Genomic DNA, 17,933 nt, shown 5'->3' with positions numbered 1-17,933 from the left:
GCAAATGTAACTTATGAAGCAATGTCAAGTTGAAGTTCAAAAAGGAAACATCAAAACCATGTGCAGAGACAGAGATTTCAATGTCATAGATTTCCTGTAACTCTTGGGCTTATTCTTTGCTTTCTTTCAAACATACAGAAAGCTGGAAGCACTACCTTGCAATCTCAAAAAAGGAGATGGGGAAGGGAAGGGAGGGCCTTGAGAGGATTTGGAAAAGACCTTGCAAAGTTCTAACTAATTAAACACTTCTGAGGGCTCATTCTGTCTCTTGCAACAGGGTTATGGAGGTTAAGGTGCTCGACAGGAATGCTCAATGGTAGTGATTTGTGCTAGTCAAGGTGAAATCAACAGCAAATTCAGCCTTTGTGAGACATCGTCAGGTACTTTCCTTTTTTTTTTTTTTTTTTTTTAAGTAAAATTAATTCATGAAAAACAAATTTGAATGGTTAAAAACCTATTCCTCCCGAAGTAAAATGAATTCATAGACGTCAAATTTGAAATGATATAAACATGTCCCTCTTGAAGTCAATACCTGGACATGGGCCCAGGGGGATCAGGATTGGAAGATCATATTATATAAATGGCAAAGAATGAGATAATGTTGTTTTTTAACATGCCAACTGCAGATCTACAGGGCAAAAGCCCACACAGTGAAGGTTTCTTCTGCCACTCACTTAGATTGGATGAATCATCTCTAAGTGGGTGAGTTTTTTCTAATAGAATAGTCCTGTGCCTGATGGAAATTATTCATATCTCTACATAGTTCTTTGGGTCACCCAGTTCAAAGTCCTTGGATGACAAATGGTCCATTTTAGTGCATAATAGAAAATATTGTTTCCTGTAACTTGTTTTGGATAATGTATTTGGGTCCATTGTATTTATCACCTAATATCTAGGTTTGACTACATTTTATAACTCCATGTCTAAAAAATAGCTCCAAGGAAGGCTTGAACAGGTTGATTCAGTCCTATTGTTTCAGAAAGAAGGTTATGTCTAAATGCCTTTTGGGGCATTATATATATAGATCCCAAATACTAAACAGAATTAATCATATCCACATATTAAAACAGAACCATCTGTTTTGGCCATTCATGTTCTCTCAAGGTTTGAATAGAAGAATCTCTCCTCTAAAACATCTTAAGTCTTGTTCTCAAGATACAAATTCAAATATAAGGTTAAATGGTTGTGTTTTATTTGACCCTGTGACACTGTTAGTCTGTTGGATAAATGAACAAGCTCTTCATTTCAATCTTTAGTTCAATAACTGCCAGAAATGACCTAAGTCAATGTGTATTCCAGCCACTGGAATCATGCAAGCATCTTATCCAATAACAATTTATATTGCAGACAGATATAATTTGAACTTAGTGGTCAAACAATTCTCAGCCGTATCTGGCTCTCTAACTGTCCAAAACCAGAAATTTCTGGTAGAAAGAAATGCCATCATGAGCCTTAGACCTTAGAAAGTTAAAAATTTTAAAGAAAGGATATAATGGGGAAAAACAATTTAAACTGCTATTAGGATGATGACCTGTAGCCATTCAAAATTATTTCTGGTCGCTTACACAGTCTTGGAGAAGATGAATGACGTCCAAGGAATGCAGAGGTTTGGCTAACATTACTTAAGAATTACACTGATAGTGAGCTCTATGAGCCTGAAGATAAGTACTTCGCTTCAGTTTACCATATATATAGTTGCTTCCCAAATCTTTATCTCCAGCTGGAATTCTTATAGTGTTGACAGAATCATTGAGATACTGTCAGTATCTTTACCTTGAATCCAACATCCCCAGTATTGGCACTTGAACTATTCATTTTCCAACCTTACTGTAGAGAGTCTTCCAATTTATTGTTATAGTTTCCTCTTAAACCCTCAACTTCTCATTTGTAGAAGTCACTAAAAGGTAGGACGAGCTTCACAAGAAATACTCATACTGTGTTCTGTGCTAGGGTCCAAATTTGATCTCCCCTCATAATCTCCAGTCCTCTGACTTCAGGCTCTCATCCACTCCCCACACAACACCAGCAATCAATATCCTAATGGGCAGTGGTCCCCAACCTTTTTGGCATCAGGGACCGGTTTTGTGGAAGATAATGTTTCCACGGACTGGAGGTGGGGGATGGTTTTGGGATGACTCAAGCGCATTACATTTATTGTGCACTTTATTTCTATTATTATTATATTGTAATATATAATGAAATAATTATACAACTCACCATAATGCAGAATCACTGGGAGCCCTGAGCTTGTTTTCCTGCAACTAGATGGTCCCATCTGGGCGTGATGGGAGACAGTGACACCCGAAGTGTGTTGCTTATGTCCAGTCTACTCCATAAGATGCAGCTTAGTTGTCACTTGCCACTCACTGATAGTGTTTCTGCAAGCAACTGATTTATTATGGTCTCAGGGCAGTCACACCTCTCTGCTAATGATAATCTGTATTTGCAGCCGCTCCCCAGCACTAGCATCACTGCCTCAGCTCCACCTCAGATCATCAGGCATTAGGTTCTCATAAGGAGCACGCAACCTAGATCCCTTGTATGCTCAGTCCACAGTAGGGTTCGCGCTTCTCTGAGAAACTAATGCCTACGCTGATCCGACAGGAGGTGGAGCTCAGGTGGTAATGTGAGCGATGGGGAGCGGCTGTAAACACAGGTGAAGCTTCGCTCACTCGCCCGCCGCTCACCTCCTGCTGTACCTAACAGGCCACGGACTGGTACCAGTCCGTGGCCGGGGGTTGGGGATCCCTGCTAATGAGGGTTTTCAAATTCAGTTCTATGACGCTCAGAGAGTTCTTGGGAGGGACGTCCTTCAACTAGGACAGCCTTCCTTTGTTTTAAATATTGAAAATTTCATGTTTAAAAAAGTAACGTGACAATTGTTAACAATACATACATGTTGAAAAGTACTATTTTGAGGTATCTAAATCTTGTCCTTTTGTAGAAAGAGCTTTGAATTTGGAACCTGGAGATTGAGTGTGTACATTTTCTCATTTGAATCAAGGGGAGGCTGGACTTGATGGTGTCTAAAGTCCCTTCTGACTTTAATGTGCTAAACCTTTAATTACCTCTTGAACCATCTGAATTCTTGGATCTCCTGGGTTCTCTGTTAATTACTGCTTCACTCAGACTTTCCTATTTGTGATCTCTTCATCTCTATGTAAGTTGCACTGTACTTTTACTGCTGGCAATGGCACAGGAGGTGCCACCAGGCCAACTGTCTCACAGGTAACAATGATAAGCCACAAAGAATATAAAAACCAACTATGTGAAGGCACACTTAAGGGTAACCAAAAGCAGGTACGTTTCTATTAATAGGTACTCATTAATATATAAAACAGATATGATTGTAGGAAGTAATCCATGCATGAGATAATGGATAGGATGTGCGAATGTGCTTTGCACACTGTAAATGCTCTACAAATTAAGAGAACATTGCCATCATTTCATATTTTTAGGCTAATATTTAAAGTGCTCTGTCATCTGGTTCTACCTAGTTCTCTCACTTTCTCTCCAAGTATGCCCAGTGAACACACAGCTCCTGTCAAATGAGGGTCTTCTTTGTTCTCAAATCCAATAAGCCAGCTCCTGCCTCTTATCTTTGTTCAAAACAACTTGTGTTTTTGGAATGTTCTCCTCCCCTTCATCCCTACCCAGTGTTCACTCTACAGAAACACCTCCTCCATGAAGCCTTCCCTGATCTGTCAACTGCTATCCTCCTGAACACATACAGCTCATAGGGCACAAACAGCAAAACTGTTCTGTGCCGTCACGTGTATTGTTTTTGAATGGGTTGGTTTAACTCTTTTACTGCTACCTAATTTCTATAAGAGCATACGTTTTCTCTTTTCTTCCTGGATGTGCTGTAGTCATTTCAGAACTTGAGAAATGAATCAATGAATAAAAAAGGATTGGCAATTAGCCATACATTCATGAAAAAGGTCTTAAGGCTGGTTCACTAAGCCCACTGCCACCCAAACAAACCAAGTTATTATCTAGTTTAACACAGACTAATTTCTTTATGTTTCTTTTTAATCCTCAACTCAGTCACTGCCTACTGTTTCTCTGAATGTGCTCTTATTGGGTTAAATACATTCCTTTCTCCATCCCCTATTCACCTTCTGAGCAAAGTACTACCAATCACAGACACTAAAGTATTTACATAATATCTCAATCAGCATCACTTTATATGTGTTATTTCTCGACCTCATAATAACCTGCAAGTTAAGTGTCATTATCCCCATTTTACAGATGAGGTCCAGAGACATTAAAGTCCAGATTCAGAAAGTGGCTCAGTTAGGACTGGTACACAGGCCTTGCTTGGCTTCAACGTCCGTGCTCTCCTGACAGGCTCTCAAACTATGCCCCTACTGTCAATGGAGAAGGGAGTATTCTTTTGGACCCATGGTTCTCAAAGTGTGGTCTCAGGACCACTGGGGTTCCCCAAGTCTCTTTCAGCGACTCCATGAGAGCCTTTCTTTCCACCTACACATCTGTGTGAGATCAGATTTTCTTCGTACCCTTCAACCAAAACAACAATCATGACAGATTAAACACAGAAGCACGTACCAGAATCTAGTTTTTTCTGCTAAGACAGACATTAAAGATATTTGCAAAAACCAAAACAACATCCCTCTTTTTTGTTTGGAAAAATACAGTTTTCTTAAAATATGTTAATTATGTTAATATGCACTGATTATACTGTTGTCATTTTAAAATAAAGTACTCAAATTCTCGGGATTAATTTCTAATATGCTATATATTGGTAGAAATAACCCACATAAGCAAAAGTTTTTTGGAGTACACAATAATCTTTCAGAGTGAAAAGGGGACCTGAAAGCCAAAATTTGAGGACTCCAGCTTTAGAGAAGCACGGAAACTTTCAGATAAGTGAATCCATGTATGCAAAACTTGCTACAAGTAAATTTAAACAATATTCCTTGATAGATAAAAATTGTAACAGTTACATCTGCCTTCAGTGACAACAGAGTAAGGGAATGGAACTGCATTTCAATACATTGTCTTTGATGTGACTTTTTCTTCCCTGGTCTGAAGTTTCTCATGGGGTAAGGACCCTGTAACCCTACTCCTGTATTACTTCCCACCGACCACTATTTACAAGATGTTTCAATGTGCACCCCTTGAAAAACTGCACCAACCCACTTAACTGGAACTACCAGCTGAAGTGAAGGAAACAAAAATTGCTGACTATCTGAAGCGACACTCAAGGATACTGAGGGTCTCGATATCAGTTCTGTCTAGGACAATTAAGCAGACTACGGCTTTACTGCAAAATTACCTTATCTGCTGTGTTCATTTTTTGGTCACTCTATCTTTTAAGCCACTTTGTGGGGCTGAATAGTTCAGTGTGTGAACTGATCTGGTGATCACATATACATAGCACATCTGTGGGGAAATTAGTATGAGATGCTACACAATGCTTCTGTATTCTGACCTTACAGATAATCCAACACCAGGTGCAGTGTCATCATGGCTACAGTTTTGCCTTTAGAGCCAAAGGACCATGGCCCACAAGGTCTAGACATATAGCCATAGATGTAAGTTGGAGAGGAAAATAAAAAAGAGCTCTTTTGGACTCAATAATCAGGTGATCACCTTGGAAAATAGGAAGTGAATAAGTCAACTGTTCAACTGGATGTTTTAATTTATGACTTTGGTTGTGGAAAATAAGCAGAAAAAGTATCTGGATGATTGATGAATTTTTTTTCCCCTTTACCTATTTTATTAAAATGTCTTATTGGCAGGAAAAGGAACACAGAAAGAGCAGGTCTAGTCATAGCTCTGATTCTCGCTCATTCTATCACCTTGGGTAAGTTATTTTATGTCTCTGGGCCTTTTTTTCTTTTTCTTTTTCTTTTTTTTTAACTTATAAAAATCAAAGAGAAGGGCTTCCCTGGTGGCACAATGGTTAAGAATCCGCCTGCCAATGCAAGGGACACGGGTTCAAGCCCTGGTCCGGGAAGATCTCACATGCTGTGGAGCAGCTAAGCCCGTGCGCCACTACTACTGAGCCTGCGCTCTAGAGCCCGCAAGCCACAACTACTGAGCCCTCACCCCACAACTACTGAAGCCCGCGCACCTAGAGCCTGTGCTCCGCAACAAGAGAAGCCACTGCAATGAGAAGCCCGCTCACCGCAACCAAGAGTAGCTCCCGCTCACCGCAACTAGAGAAAGCCCGCGCACAGCAACGAAGACCCAACACAGCCAAAAATAAAAATAAAATAAAATAAATTAAAAATAAAAATCAATGAGTTGGCCCCAGTAGATCCTTCCAGCTCAAACATTATAGGATTCTATGAACAACAGCCTGTTCACCGCTCAAATATTATATTCCCTATTTCCTCATGGTGAAGATGATTTTACTCTCTTAACACCCGTTACATATAGGAGAAACTGAACAAAAGGCATTAAATATCAGGTTCCTTTAGTTCATGCTTCATTCTTGTAAATGATGTTACTCTATTGGTCTATTTGTGCAAAAAGGAAGTGACTATACAGACATAATGAGGTGGAAAGATGAATAATTATCAAGTGAATTAAATCCATTTTATACTTCCCTTTCCTTTATTCAAAGATAATTACTTTAGCACCCTCCTACTTTGCCTATGTAGATTGGCCATAATGCTTGATGTGACAGCAAGCTGCTAGCTTTCATGGGAAGCAGGAACACCTTTGCTTGCATGTAATTTAATCTTAGGATTCACTCTACCACTTGAAAACAGCCTAGCACGAGAGCAATGGTTCTTACACTGTGGACTCCAGACAAGCTGTATAAGCATGACCAGGGAACTTAACAGAAATACAAATTCTCAGGTCCCACCCTAGTTCTACAGAATCAGAACTTCTGGGGATAGAACGCAGTATTCTGTATTTTAATAAACTTTTCAGATTCCTCTAAAGCACACTGAAGTTTGAGAACCTCTAGCATGAAGGAACAGGCATAGCATTTGGAATCTAGCTCTACTTAACCATGTAACTTCAATCAGTAACATTTTCTCTTTTGGTATCAACTTCCTTATCTATAAAATGTCTAAGTGTAGGAATGACTTGGGAGTGTCTTATTCATTCTAACTCCAAAATATATGTCAAGCCTCCATTTATTTTACTTCTTTGAGTCCTAGCCACCAACCTCTCTCACCTGGTTGGCTCCTTGACCGGTTGTCCTGCTTTTACTCTTGGTTCCCTATAATCTAATCACCACAAAACAACCAGAGTGGTCTTTTAAAAGCATGAATGTGATTGAGTCATTCCCCTGCTTAAAATCCTCCACTGGTTTCCCGTTATGATCAGAATAAATCCCAAACTCTGTGGCTGGCTTACAAGGTACTGCATAATGTGTCACCCTCCTATGTTTCCAAACCTTTTGCCCTTTCTCACTATGACTAAGTTACACTAGCTTCCTTGATACATCTCACAATGCAGTGTTAATTGCAATGTTAAGTAGTTTCCTGTCTCAGGGCCGTTGTACTTCCTTACCTTCTGCCTGGAATGTACCACTCCTTGAAAGCCTGGCTCTTTTTCATCCTTTAGGTTTCAGCTCCAAAGTCAAATCTCAGACAAGTCTTCCCTGACTACCTTATCTTATGAAGCCTTTCTTCTGCTCCTAGTTATTTGCTATCATATCATCCTACTCATTTTCTTCACAACTCTTACCACACTATGAAATTTTCTAGTTCATTTATTTGCTTAATAGTAAATTGCCCGTCAGCTTCTAGTAAAAGACAAGCTCCTTGAAGGCAGGGATTTGTCTTACAACCCTAAGTGCCCAACATTGCCTGCCATATGGTAGGCAATAAAAATTTCTTTTGAACAAATTAATAATATATTAAAGTCATTTTGGAAAATGTCAACCTTTAAGTAACAAATATCTGTAGTATTTTAACCCTGAATATATAACAGATCTATTTTTAGGAAGTTTTGTATGCTCAAAAATATCTGAAAGAGCAGATTAAAATTAGACCACACAGACAAGTATAGGTCATGGCAAAAATAAATTGGGAAAATGGAGATGGGTAAAAATGTTTTATGTCTGAACTAGTTTCAGTTCTTCCCATATCGCAACCACGAGTAGCACATGCTAACCTAAAGAGACAGCCACAGTGGAAACACACCAACCAGGAACAGGGGCTTCTATCATCCTGATACAAGGAACGTAGGAGCAATGGAACCATGCCCAGCAGGCCTTTGGAGGAAGGTGAAAAGGTTTAGGGCAGGATCAGAAAAATTGCCATTTTGTCAGGCCAGAACAGAAGTGAGCACACCTGTCCGTGGTTGTTGAAGTGAAGAGTTGATGAATGGGATGCAGCAACTTGGAACCAAAAAGGAAAAGCAGGTTTCTAAGCTGAAACCCATGGTTTATAATCCCCTATCACAGCACATCTTAATGTTGTAAGAAATTTTCTTGTTAACAAAGACAGAACGTTCATGGATAAGTGACTGGGGCTACTTTCTCCTCTTTTGTGAAATATATGGTGACTTTAATGATAATAACTCATTTAACTTGGAGATCTAGGCAGCTGGATATCAGAAACACAGCACTGGACAAACCCACTAGAGACCAGAAAAAATATATAAAAAGAAAGAAAAAAAAATGACAGCCAAGCACTTTTGTATAATTAAGCTCTCCTGTGACAATGAAAACAATTTGATAATTTCTGTGTCGCTGATACGCTAGTTGAGGAAAAACAAAAGAATAAACATAGATGCAAAAGCCCAGCACCATGAAAGTCAACTTATTAGACAAGCTTCTAACTAACACCAAGGGTGGTTGACAACTGAGGAAAAAGCTGAGTTATCTTCAGAAAGTAGGCAAATTTCATTCTGCTTTTTCTCCATGCACGGATGCAGACAAGTTCATTTAAAAGGGAAACACTGTTAGGACCTGATTTTCATCTCCAGGCAGGACCCCTGAGAAAACCTTTCACTATACAAGGCTGAAGGCCAGTGACAAGGCTGATTCTCCACAACAGTAACAATGGACTCTTCTATTTCTGGTGCAGGAAACCTCTGACGTACTAGAAAGAACTATGTCAACTCCTGGTAGCAGACTATTTCACACCTTTTTAACATACTGAAAACAGATATCTCACTTCAAAGAAAATCATGAAAGTGAAAAATGACTTCAATCAATTATTTGAGCAACACAAGTAACACTTAGGAACCACTGCCACTGGATGGAAATATCTAACCAACTAATTAAAAAAAAAAAAAAGGCCATTTACCTGAATATTTTCAGGTTGTTCCTACCTGATACAGGAGAAATAATTATTACACTGGAGAGAAGAATGTATCCTAAACACTTAAAAAAGACGGCAAGTGCACCTCACTGAACAAATCTGTAACCTTCAGTCTTATGTTTTTCCAGCCAATGAACTGTGATGTCTTTTGCTTTTCAACCAATTAAATAAGGTATCAACCATGACAGTTTATGAAAGAGCAAAGATCAAGCATCAAGTCTGTCATCTGGCATGAGTAGAGTTGGTCCTTTATTGTTGAAGGAAGATGGGTGATGAAAAAAGAGTGCATATTTATTCAAACAACGGGTGCTGAAGTCATCACGTGAAGCACTTGGTAAAATCATGTGTGTTCTTCCACCAACTGGTCAATGTCAGAAGTATGAGTCCAAAATGCTGAGGGTCAGATGGGGGAGGTTGCTGAAGGCTAGCTGATATTCAAAATCTCCACCCAGTTTCTAATCATGCTTCTAGAAAATCCTGCATGATCACTGAACAAAATTCTTTCCCCATATCTTAAAACCAAAACGTTCTGGAAGAAGAACTGATGAAATAAATAGACTTCCGTGGTATTAGTTACTGCAAGAAATAGGAAGGTTTAAAGCCTTTGCTACAACTTGCCCCTGCCTAAAGAACTGCTCTCATCCTTTTAACATACACTGTTGTTTATTTAAGCCATTCTTGAATACTTATCAATCTATAATATTTATTTTCAATACCCCAGACAGATGGGATTCAGGCATGTTCCAATTTGGGAGAACTCAATTTGCTTTCAAAATGCCTATCCAATGAAATCCCTTTCTGGATTTCAAATCAATACCCTAACAGGGTTTCCAAGATAGGCTCAATTGATGACCACTTGCTAGAGGTTTTACATTTATATTATGTTTGGATCAATGCCGATGATTCGATTGGAATAGGAGCAGCTGCGCAGAAAAGGTCTTTGGGGTGAGAGAGATTTGTCATGCTCCACGCTGGTAAGAACTAAATTTGGACAATGTGCATTTTGAAATGTTCATGATACCATATTAAATCACTACCAAATAGGAGCAATTACAAAGGATTAACACGAACTCCAAATCAAAATTCGAACGAAGAAAAGCAGAGAGCTTTAAAAAAAAAACCAAAAACTGGAGCAGGAATAACACAATGTTTCCTGTGTCAGTTTTACAGCTTGATGGCAGGAGAGAAAATAGGTCCTTTGCAAGTGTGTTCACACTAATTTCTATCCGCCAAACGTATCAGCATATATCTTCCATCCCTGCCCCCCATCCTCACTCTCGCTACCCAGAATCACCCAGGGCATGCTAATTAAGCAGCAAACCAAGGGTTTTACACAATCCTATTTTGAACAATCCTTCTGAAAAAACCTGAATGCAAACCTCCCAGCTTATAATGTTAATACCAGGAAGGTCAACAAATGATAAACTGGAATCACAGTCTTACCAAAGAAAGTCAGCTGTCCCCTTGCTATGTTTTTCCCTCTTGAATTTTCAGCCACACATTCGTACCAACCAGCATCCTCCTGCTGAAAATTAGGGATTTCAAGAATTCCATTCGACTTGTGTCTTCTGGCTTTCCTTGCTATCGGCTTTCCATCAGCTCTTCTCCAGATAATAGTTGGTACTGGACTGATAGCAAGAAAAAATGGGAGTGAATCAAGTTAGAGAGACTGTTTCTTTTATTTGAACCTATGCTCCTTACAACCCCTTCCTTCTTGTTTCTAAGCATTATAAGCTTGCACTAGACAGTGTTCCCCAAATGTCATTTATTTACGTATCACTATGATGATTTTAGTGATATCCACATCTCCAGTATTATTATATACTTAGTGTTTTCCTTAAAATCAAATAACCTTTCTTAACCTTAAATGAGTTAATCTATATCGTATGCAATATTACCAATGAAATAAAAACAGATTTTTATATGCTTGTTCTATTTTTTCTAGTGCATCTGTTTCTTTTAAAATCATAAATATGAAAATAAAAATGTCCATGCACAGATGTGGAGAATTAAAGATGCCTTCCACTAAGATGAGGTCCAGGCCCCCCTCTCCTTGAACCTGGTGGGTTCTTTGGCTACCTGGACTATTGAAATAAAGCAGAAGTGATGTGGTGTCAGTTTCAAGGCTCAGGGGATAAGAAACTGGCAGCTTCTACTTGCTGCCCCTTGGGACACTCTCTGTGGGACCTTATCAACTTGTAGAAGTCCATTAGGAGGGTGGTTTCAGGAAACTTTACTTAAGTAGTGAGATAAGGAAAGAAACAATCTGTGGGGTCTTTAAGTACTCTCAAGACATCTATCATCCTCCAGCCAAAACTGTTAGAACGCATCTTAAATTGCAAGGGCATCACTGAATCTGCATGCAAATCAATGGTTTAGTGAGCTAACCACAGCTTTTAAGATTGCGGCTTCCTAGCAGGGGATACAATTGTTTACATATTTATTTTTCACAAAAAGCACACACAGACAAGTAATTACACTAAAGACTTTGCTAATCTTCTCTGGAAAACCTGAGATGGTATTTAAAAAATTAGAGCCATCAACTCTACTATACTTGTTTTAGAGGAATTTAAGTTCATTAGGCAGACACTAACTCAAAAGGCAGAAAGGGCTCTATCAAAAGTACATTCTGGGTGTCTTTACATGTGATGAGATAGACACTTAATACGTGCCTTTACAAATAACTGTACTTAGAGATAGTCTTTCTGCTCTTAAGTGGGCCATGATGATGTGTTTCCGCAGCTGGATGTGCATACCCAAACATTTCTGTATAGATTGGAGGAGCCCAATTTGGGTCCTTTGTTTTCATTCTAGTGCCATTCAAGCAGCGTGAATAGTGTGTAATTCATACCCCTTTTGAAGTAGAAACAAAGTAAATTTTGTTGTCTTCCTCCACAGAAGATTTTTCAAGGTGTCACCTTGCAGAGTTCACCAAACACATTCCTAGCCTATCCAGTTACCTTCTCTCATCTTTTCTTTGAATTAAGTTTCCTAATATATATATATAAATATATATTTATATACAATAAAAAACAGGACCATCTTGTACTGTTTGGCAATCTGCTTTTAGTCTCTTAGTAATAAACCATGGGCATTTTCTAAGTTTCACATGTTGTTTTACAACTTGACTTTTAATGTTGGTACAGTGTTCAATCCTACAGCAATGTCATAATTTATTTAACGGGGTAAGTTTTCAGGACATAGAAAATGATCACTGTATTTTTCAGCAGCACCAAAGTAAAGATACTACTGCAGCATATACTGCCATGACTTGAAAACAGGAAAACCAAAAGAATCCTTCCTTTAGAGCTAAAAATAAAATTGAAAAAAAAAAAGAACAGCTTTCTTCCATGGCTGCTGTAAAACACAAAATCATGTGAATATAGATTACATGCTGACACAGGGGTTGAGCAAAAGTTAGTGCTGCTGCCTTAGCCAACATTTGGGTACAGGAAAAGGATGAGGAGTTAGCAGTGGGTTAGCCAGATAGGTGGGGTTGGGCATAGAGATTCACGTGTATCATTAAAGTACATAGATGACCAAAAATTTCTTATTTCAGATGACAGTTTTTATCACTGATGCCAAACCTTTCCTGCAGGGTTACTGGCAAAATCTTAACTGATCTGCTTTTCATCCCTCTTATGCCCTCTGACAGATACTGTAACGGAAAATCTAACTGGTTCCCAAGTAGGCTTATCTAAGAAGACTCCACAGATTGAATAATAAAGTTGTGAATAATTTTCAGATGACTCTGTAAAATAAAGACTCTCTTAGAGAATATCAGGTCTTACCAATCTCTAGCCAAAGCAGAAGGAAATTGAAATCCAAAGTAGAAAGAAGATGCTATTGCTTACATGTGGAATCTAAAATATGACACAAATGAACTTATCTATGAAACAGAAACTGACTCACAGACATAGAGAACAGTCTTGTGGTTGACAAGGGGGAGGGAGGTGGGGAGGGATGGATTGGGAGCTTGGGATTAGCAGATGCAAAGCAGTATATAGAGAATGGATAAACAACACGATCCTACTGCACAGCATAGGGAGCTATATCCGATATCCTGTAATAAACCATAATGGAAGAGAATATGAAAAAGAATATATATATATGTAAAACTGACTCACTTTGCTGTACAGCAGAAATTAACACAGTACTGTAAATCAACTATACTGCAATAAAATAAAATTTTCAGAACGGTAGAAAGAAGAGACGGGCAATTTAAAAGGAAGTACAAGACAAGTTTGGTGCATATTCCGTAAACTGGGACCCGAATGAAAGTCCACATTTTTCCGAACAGTCAACTTCACTGTACCCCAAATGAAGGCCATTGTTTTCCTGTCATTCTGGGTTAGACAACATGTACATTACAGGTCATTGTAATAGAACAAAGCGCTTTTTCAGAATTGCCCATTCTCCTCTCCTTTGTGGCCATGTCCATCGTGGCAGGCTAATCCCTCTCGTCCCATGACACGTCCCCTCTCCATGATGAGAGGGCGAAATCAAAGATGCGCACACAGAATCACAGCGAGAGAGGCTTGGCTTGCTTTTCAGTTACTTCAGAAACCATCACGGCGAAGAGTGCAAAGAAAATTCTACACTTGCCCAAGCTGGAGGGAGGACAAGGGAGAAGAGAAACCAGAACTTACTTTCCTAACGCAAAGCATTCCAGCTTCACTGTTGTTCCTTTTGCAGTCGGGACCGTTTCTGGGAACTGCACTTCTATTTTTGGCTCATATTCACCCATCACCCCTGTGAATAAACAAAGGAGCTAAGTCTTGGAGATTCTTTTAAAACATACACAAGTGTTTTTCTGTTAACGTAGGATGCTCCTACACATCACTGTGTGTGCAATTAATTCCTTCATTTAAAGCGGCTCCTATCTCTTAACAGCCGTGAATCATGGCTTCTCTCCCAGTTACTGCTAGAGAAAAATTTGTATCACAGCACCACACCATCTGCCTAGGAGTAAATTCTCCATGCATACCCCATTGCTTCTTGAAAATACTTTTTTTTAAAAGTAGTCATGGAAGAAAAAGAGGAAGGGCTATAAAGTCCTAGTCACCAGGAAGATATTAATTATTGTTTTGGAAACATACTGCAAAAAATTTAAAATACATTAAAAAAAATGTTCATGCTTTATTGTGTCTATATAAAGACAATTTCTGAGGAATCAATTTATCACCACAAATTACTTTTCTTTCACTTTTGAAGGGCAATCTGAATTAGTCATAAATTGGTATATGCAAGGTAACACAAAATTCTTATATTTTTAATATATTCTGAAACAATGACAAAAGAACAATAGGAAGCAACCACTGAAAACAACCTTTAAGTTATACCCACCTTGCCGATGGCAGCAATGGCAGGCTTACCTTGAAGGTCATATTCTCCCACTTTCCCATATCCTGGAAAATTACTGTACAATTACTGTACTGTGTGCAGCACAGCCTAACAAATTAAGTCCATGCTTTATAACTAAATGCTTATAAATGATTTCTTATCAATACATTCTTGACACTATCTACTACTACTCTAATTGTTTTAATACATTTATTTCTATTCAATTTCTAGGCTTTTCCTGTGGTCTCTGAGTCAACTGTCCCAATATAAAGTTTGAAATTATCTAGCTTACTAAAACATGATAGGGTCCTCCGTTTCGTCTCTTCTTTAGGCTTCCCACAGTTAGAGGGAAAAGAGACTGAAGGATTCAGATGGAAAGGTTAAAAGTAAGGAACAGATGGGGACAGGTACAATGACTAAGAGAAACAGTTCCATTCATTTTGCAGAGGTGACCCTCTTTATCTGCAGCTTCACAGTTTGGGAAGCAGCAATGGGATTTCCTCAATGTGAAAAAAAGAAATCAACCCCAAGTGACAGATGATGCATTAGTCTAGCTAGGTTTGCTGTGACATATGTCATCAAAAGCGCAAAGTTGAACATAGTTGTTCATTTTTATCCTTTCATAGACTGACAGGGAGGAATGGATTTGGAAGACACCTTTGAGTTAATTTGGTTCAGTATTCTTAATCTTGGCATTCATGCATGCATACTTTTCTGCAGAAAGGACCCATACCTAGCAACCCATTCTAGAAAGGACCTTAACCCCCGCAAAATGGAAACCACAGTTCTAGTCTGTTCCTGCCTTTCACAAGCAAGTCTGTACTCTCGAAGGGGTTAAACAGACTGGTGTTCAAGGTTGCAACTCTGGTCCCTGAGTCCTCATCTTAATCTTTTACTATGGCCTCTTGCCACTGCAGGAGTAACACTCCAGAACTAAATTCCAGTACACTAAATCCATGCTTGACACGTTCAGATACAAAACCATTCCCCCCTTTCTGGTCAGTCTCTGAGTCCTCTTGCACTTACGTTTGGGTTTTCCTTCCCTTGAGCATGTGCCCCACAGCAGGACCATAAAGAGACAGTGCTGGCTAACGCCCGCATTCACACACTTCTGCTGAACTTGCTAACAAACAACCCATACAGCTGACTCACCATCCCATAAATATCAGTAGTATGACTCCGAGCGCAGGAACAAGTTAACACCTCTGAGTGCTGTGTGTGCGGCTGTGTACTCCGAGAGCAGTGTTAATTAGAAAAACAACTGCCTTGAGAGAAAGAGGTCTTTTGTCCTCCTGGGAAATCAAGACAAACGACACTACAGTGTATCATGAGTGGAAGGGAGATGAGATGATAAGGTTAAAATACGGAGGGTCAAGACTGTCTCAGCCATGATCAGGTTTTCCCCTACCCCCTCGTTCTATCAACATTACATGTAAACCTGGTTTCTGTAATGCAACTATGAAAGATACATCAAGGATCAAAAATGTCTCACATATTCTTGTCCTGAGCAACTGAAATAGCACTGCTCAGTGTCCCAGGTCCCCTCAGCTATTATCTCCTCATCCTAAAATCCCACCTATTATGGCCCCGACTCAAAATCCCCTCCTCCAGCCTCCTGTACCCCTTTCCTTAGTACGCCCTACACTCTGTAGCCCACAGCAGTCTTTAAATGACCAGAAAGTATCAAATCTCTTTTGCTTCAGTTCTCACTGTTTCCCATGACTTACTGTAAAAAACATGTAAAGATTTTGTAAATTGACTGAGTCGTGCAACCATCACCATAACCCAGTTTTAGAACATTTCCATCACCCCAAAAAGATCCCTCATGCCTGTTGACAGTTAATTCCAGAACCAATCCCAGCCCCCGGGCAACCACTAACCTGCTTTCTATGTCTATAGATTTGCCTTTTCTGGACATTACATATAAATGAAATCATACAATGTGTGGTCTTTTGCATTTGGCTTCTTTCTTTCTTTCTTTTTTTTACTGCCCTAGATGCCAGGAATACAACTGGGAATGTAAGGGAGGAAAAACTTTTTCTCTACCTTTCTAAAATTCTTTTGGCTTATTTATTAATTAAGACATTAACAGGAGAAAAAACAAATTTAATTTTGTACATATGGGAGCCTCACATAGGCATGAGAGGGTCAAAGACAGGCAGGCAGTTAAAGCTTATAGGCCATCGTGAGCTAAGGAGGAGGGGGTAGGGATATGGGTCTTCAAAGGGAAGGAAGACAACTCACAGAAATATGGGAAAAGCAAATGTTTGGTAAACAAAGTTTGTTATGCCATGCAGAGACAATAGGATAGAGTGAGGAATTTGAATAAACAGGTCCACTGAGCTCTCCCCAGTCTACCACACCTAGGCCATACTCTTTGTAGTTATCTCTGGTAATAGCTCTCTTTCTGGACCAGGCCCTCTATCCAAATCCTTCTTTTTTTTTTTTTTTAATTTAATTTAATTAATTTATTTTTTATACAGCAGGTTCTAGTTAATTAGTTATCTATTTTATACATATTAGTGTCTACATGTCAATCCCAATCTCCCAGTTCATCCCACCACCACCACCCCCGCTGCTTTCCCCCCTTGGTGTCCAAACATTTGTTCTCTATATCTGTGTCTCTATTTCTGCCTTGCAAACTGGTTCACCTGTACCATTTTTCTAGATTCCACATATACGTGTTAATATACGATATTTGTTTTTCTCTTTCTGACTTACTTCACTCTGTATAACAGTCTCTAGGTCCATCCATGTCTCTACAAATGACCCAATTTCGTTTCTTTTTATGGCCGAGTAATATTCCATTGTATATATGTACCTCATCTTCTTTATCCATTCGTCTGTCAATGGGCATTTAGGTTGCTTCCATGACCTGGCTATTGTAAACAGTGCCACAATGAACACTGGGGTGCATGTGTCTTTTTGAATTACGGTTTTCTCTGGGTATATGCCCAGTAGTGGGATTGCTGGGTCATAGCCATGTTCTTCTTAACTGCCATCTTGTCTTGCCTACCAGTTGGCTCCTCACTGAACAATTTTTAAAAGAACATCTCTTTCAAAGATTTCAAAGTTCTGAAATATTTTGTTTATTTGTGACTTCTGCCTTCATCACAATGTATACTTCTCATGTTTAGTTCATGTGTTTAGTTCTGTCTTCCATCCAGACTGTAAACCCCATGATGTCAAGTAATATGTCCATCTTTTTCATGCTTGCTTTTATCTTTGTCTCTTCACTTACTAGGTGCTCAGTAAAAAACTGTCATGAAACATTTTATAAATAAACTTCTGGGCGCTCCCGAATAACATTGCTGTTTCCTCTCATCTTTATAG

At 39.1% G+C, this 17,933-nt stretch overlaps 1 protein-coding gene across 11 annotated transcripts in view; it reads right to left on the bottom strand.

The window, feature by feature from the left end:
• CNTN4 (contactin 4) overlaps positions 1–17,933 on the bottom strand; it is a 950,914-nt gene that overhangs the window by 157,313 nt on the left and 775,668 nt on the right. For all 11 annotated transcript variants that reach the window (XM_036869673.1, XM_036869675.1, XM_036869674.1 and 8 more), the window contains 2 exons: positions 13,907–14,009; positions 10,701–10,885 (listed from right to left, as the gene is read on the bottom strand). In XM_036869673.1, the coding sequence (XP_036725568.1) occupies positions 10,701–10,885; positions 13,907–14,009 (288 nt within the window). The remainder of the gene's footprint in view (positions 1–10,700; positions 10,886–13,906; positions 14,010–17,933) is intronic.

Source organism: Balaenoptera musculus, chromosome 11 (genome assembly GCF_009873245.2).
Source record: "Balaenoptera musculus isolate JJ_BM4_2016_0621 chromosome 11, mBalMus1.pri.v3, whole genome shotgun sequence".
Lineage (NCBI taxonomy): Eukaryota > Metazoa > Chordata > Mammalia > Artiodactyla > Balaenopteridae > Balaenoptera > Balaenoptera musculus.
The sequence above is the reverse complement of the archived record's forward strand: the minus strand, read 5'-3'. Positions and strand labels throughout refer to the sequence as shown.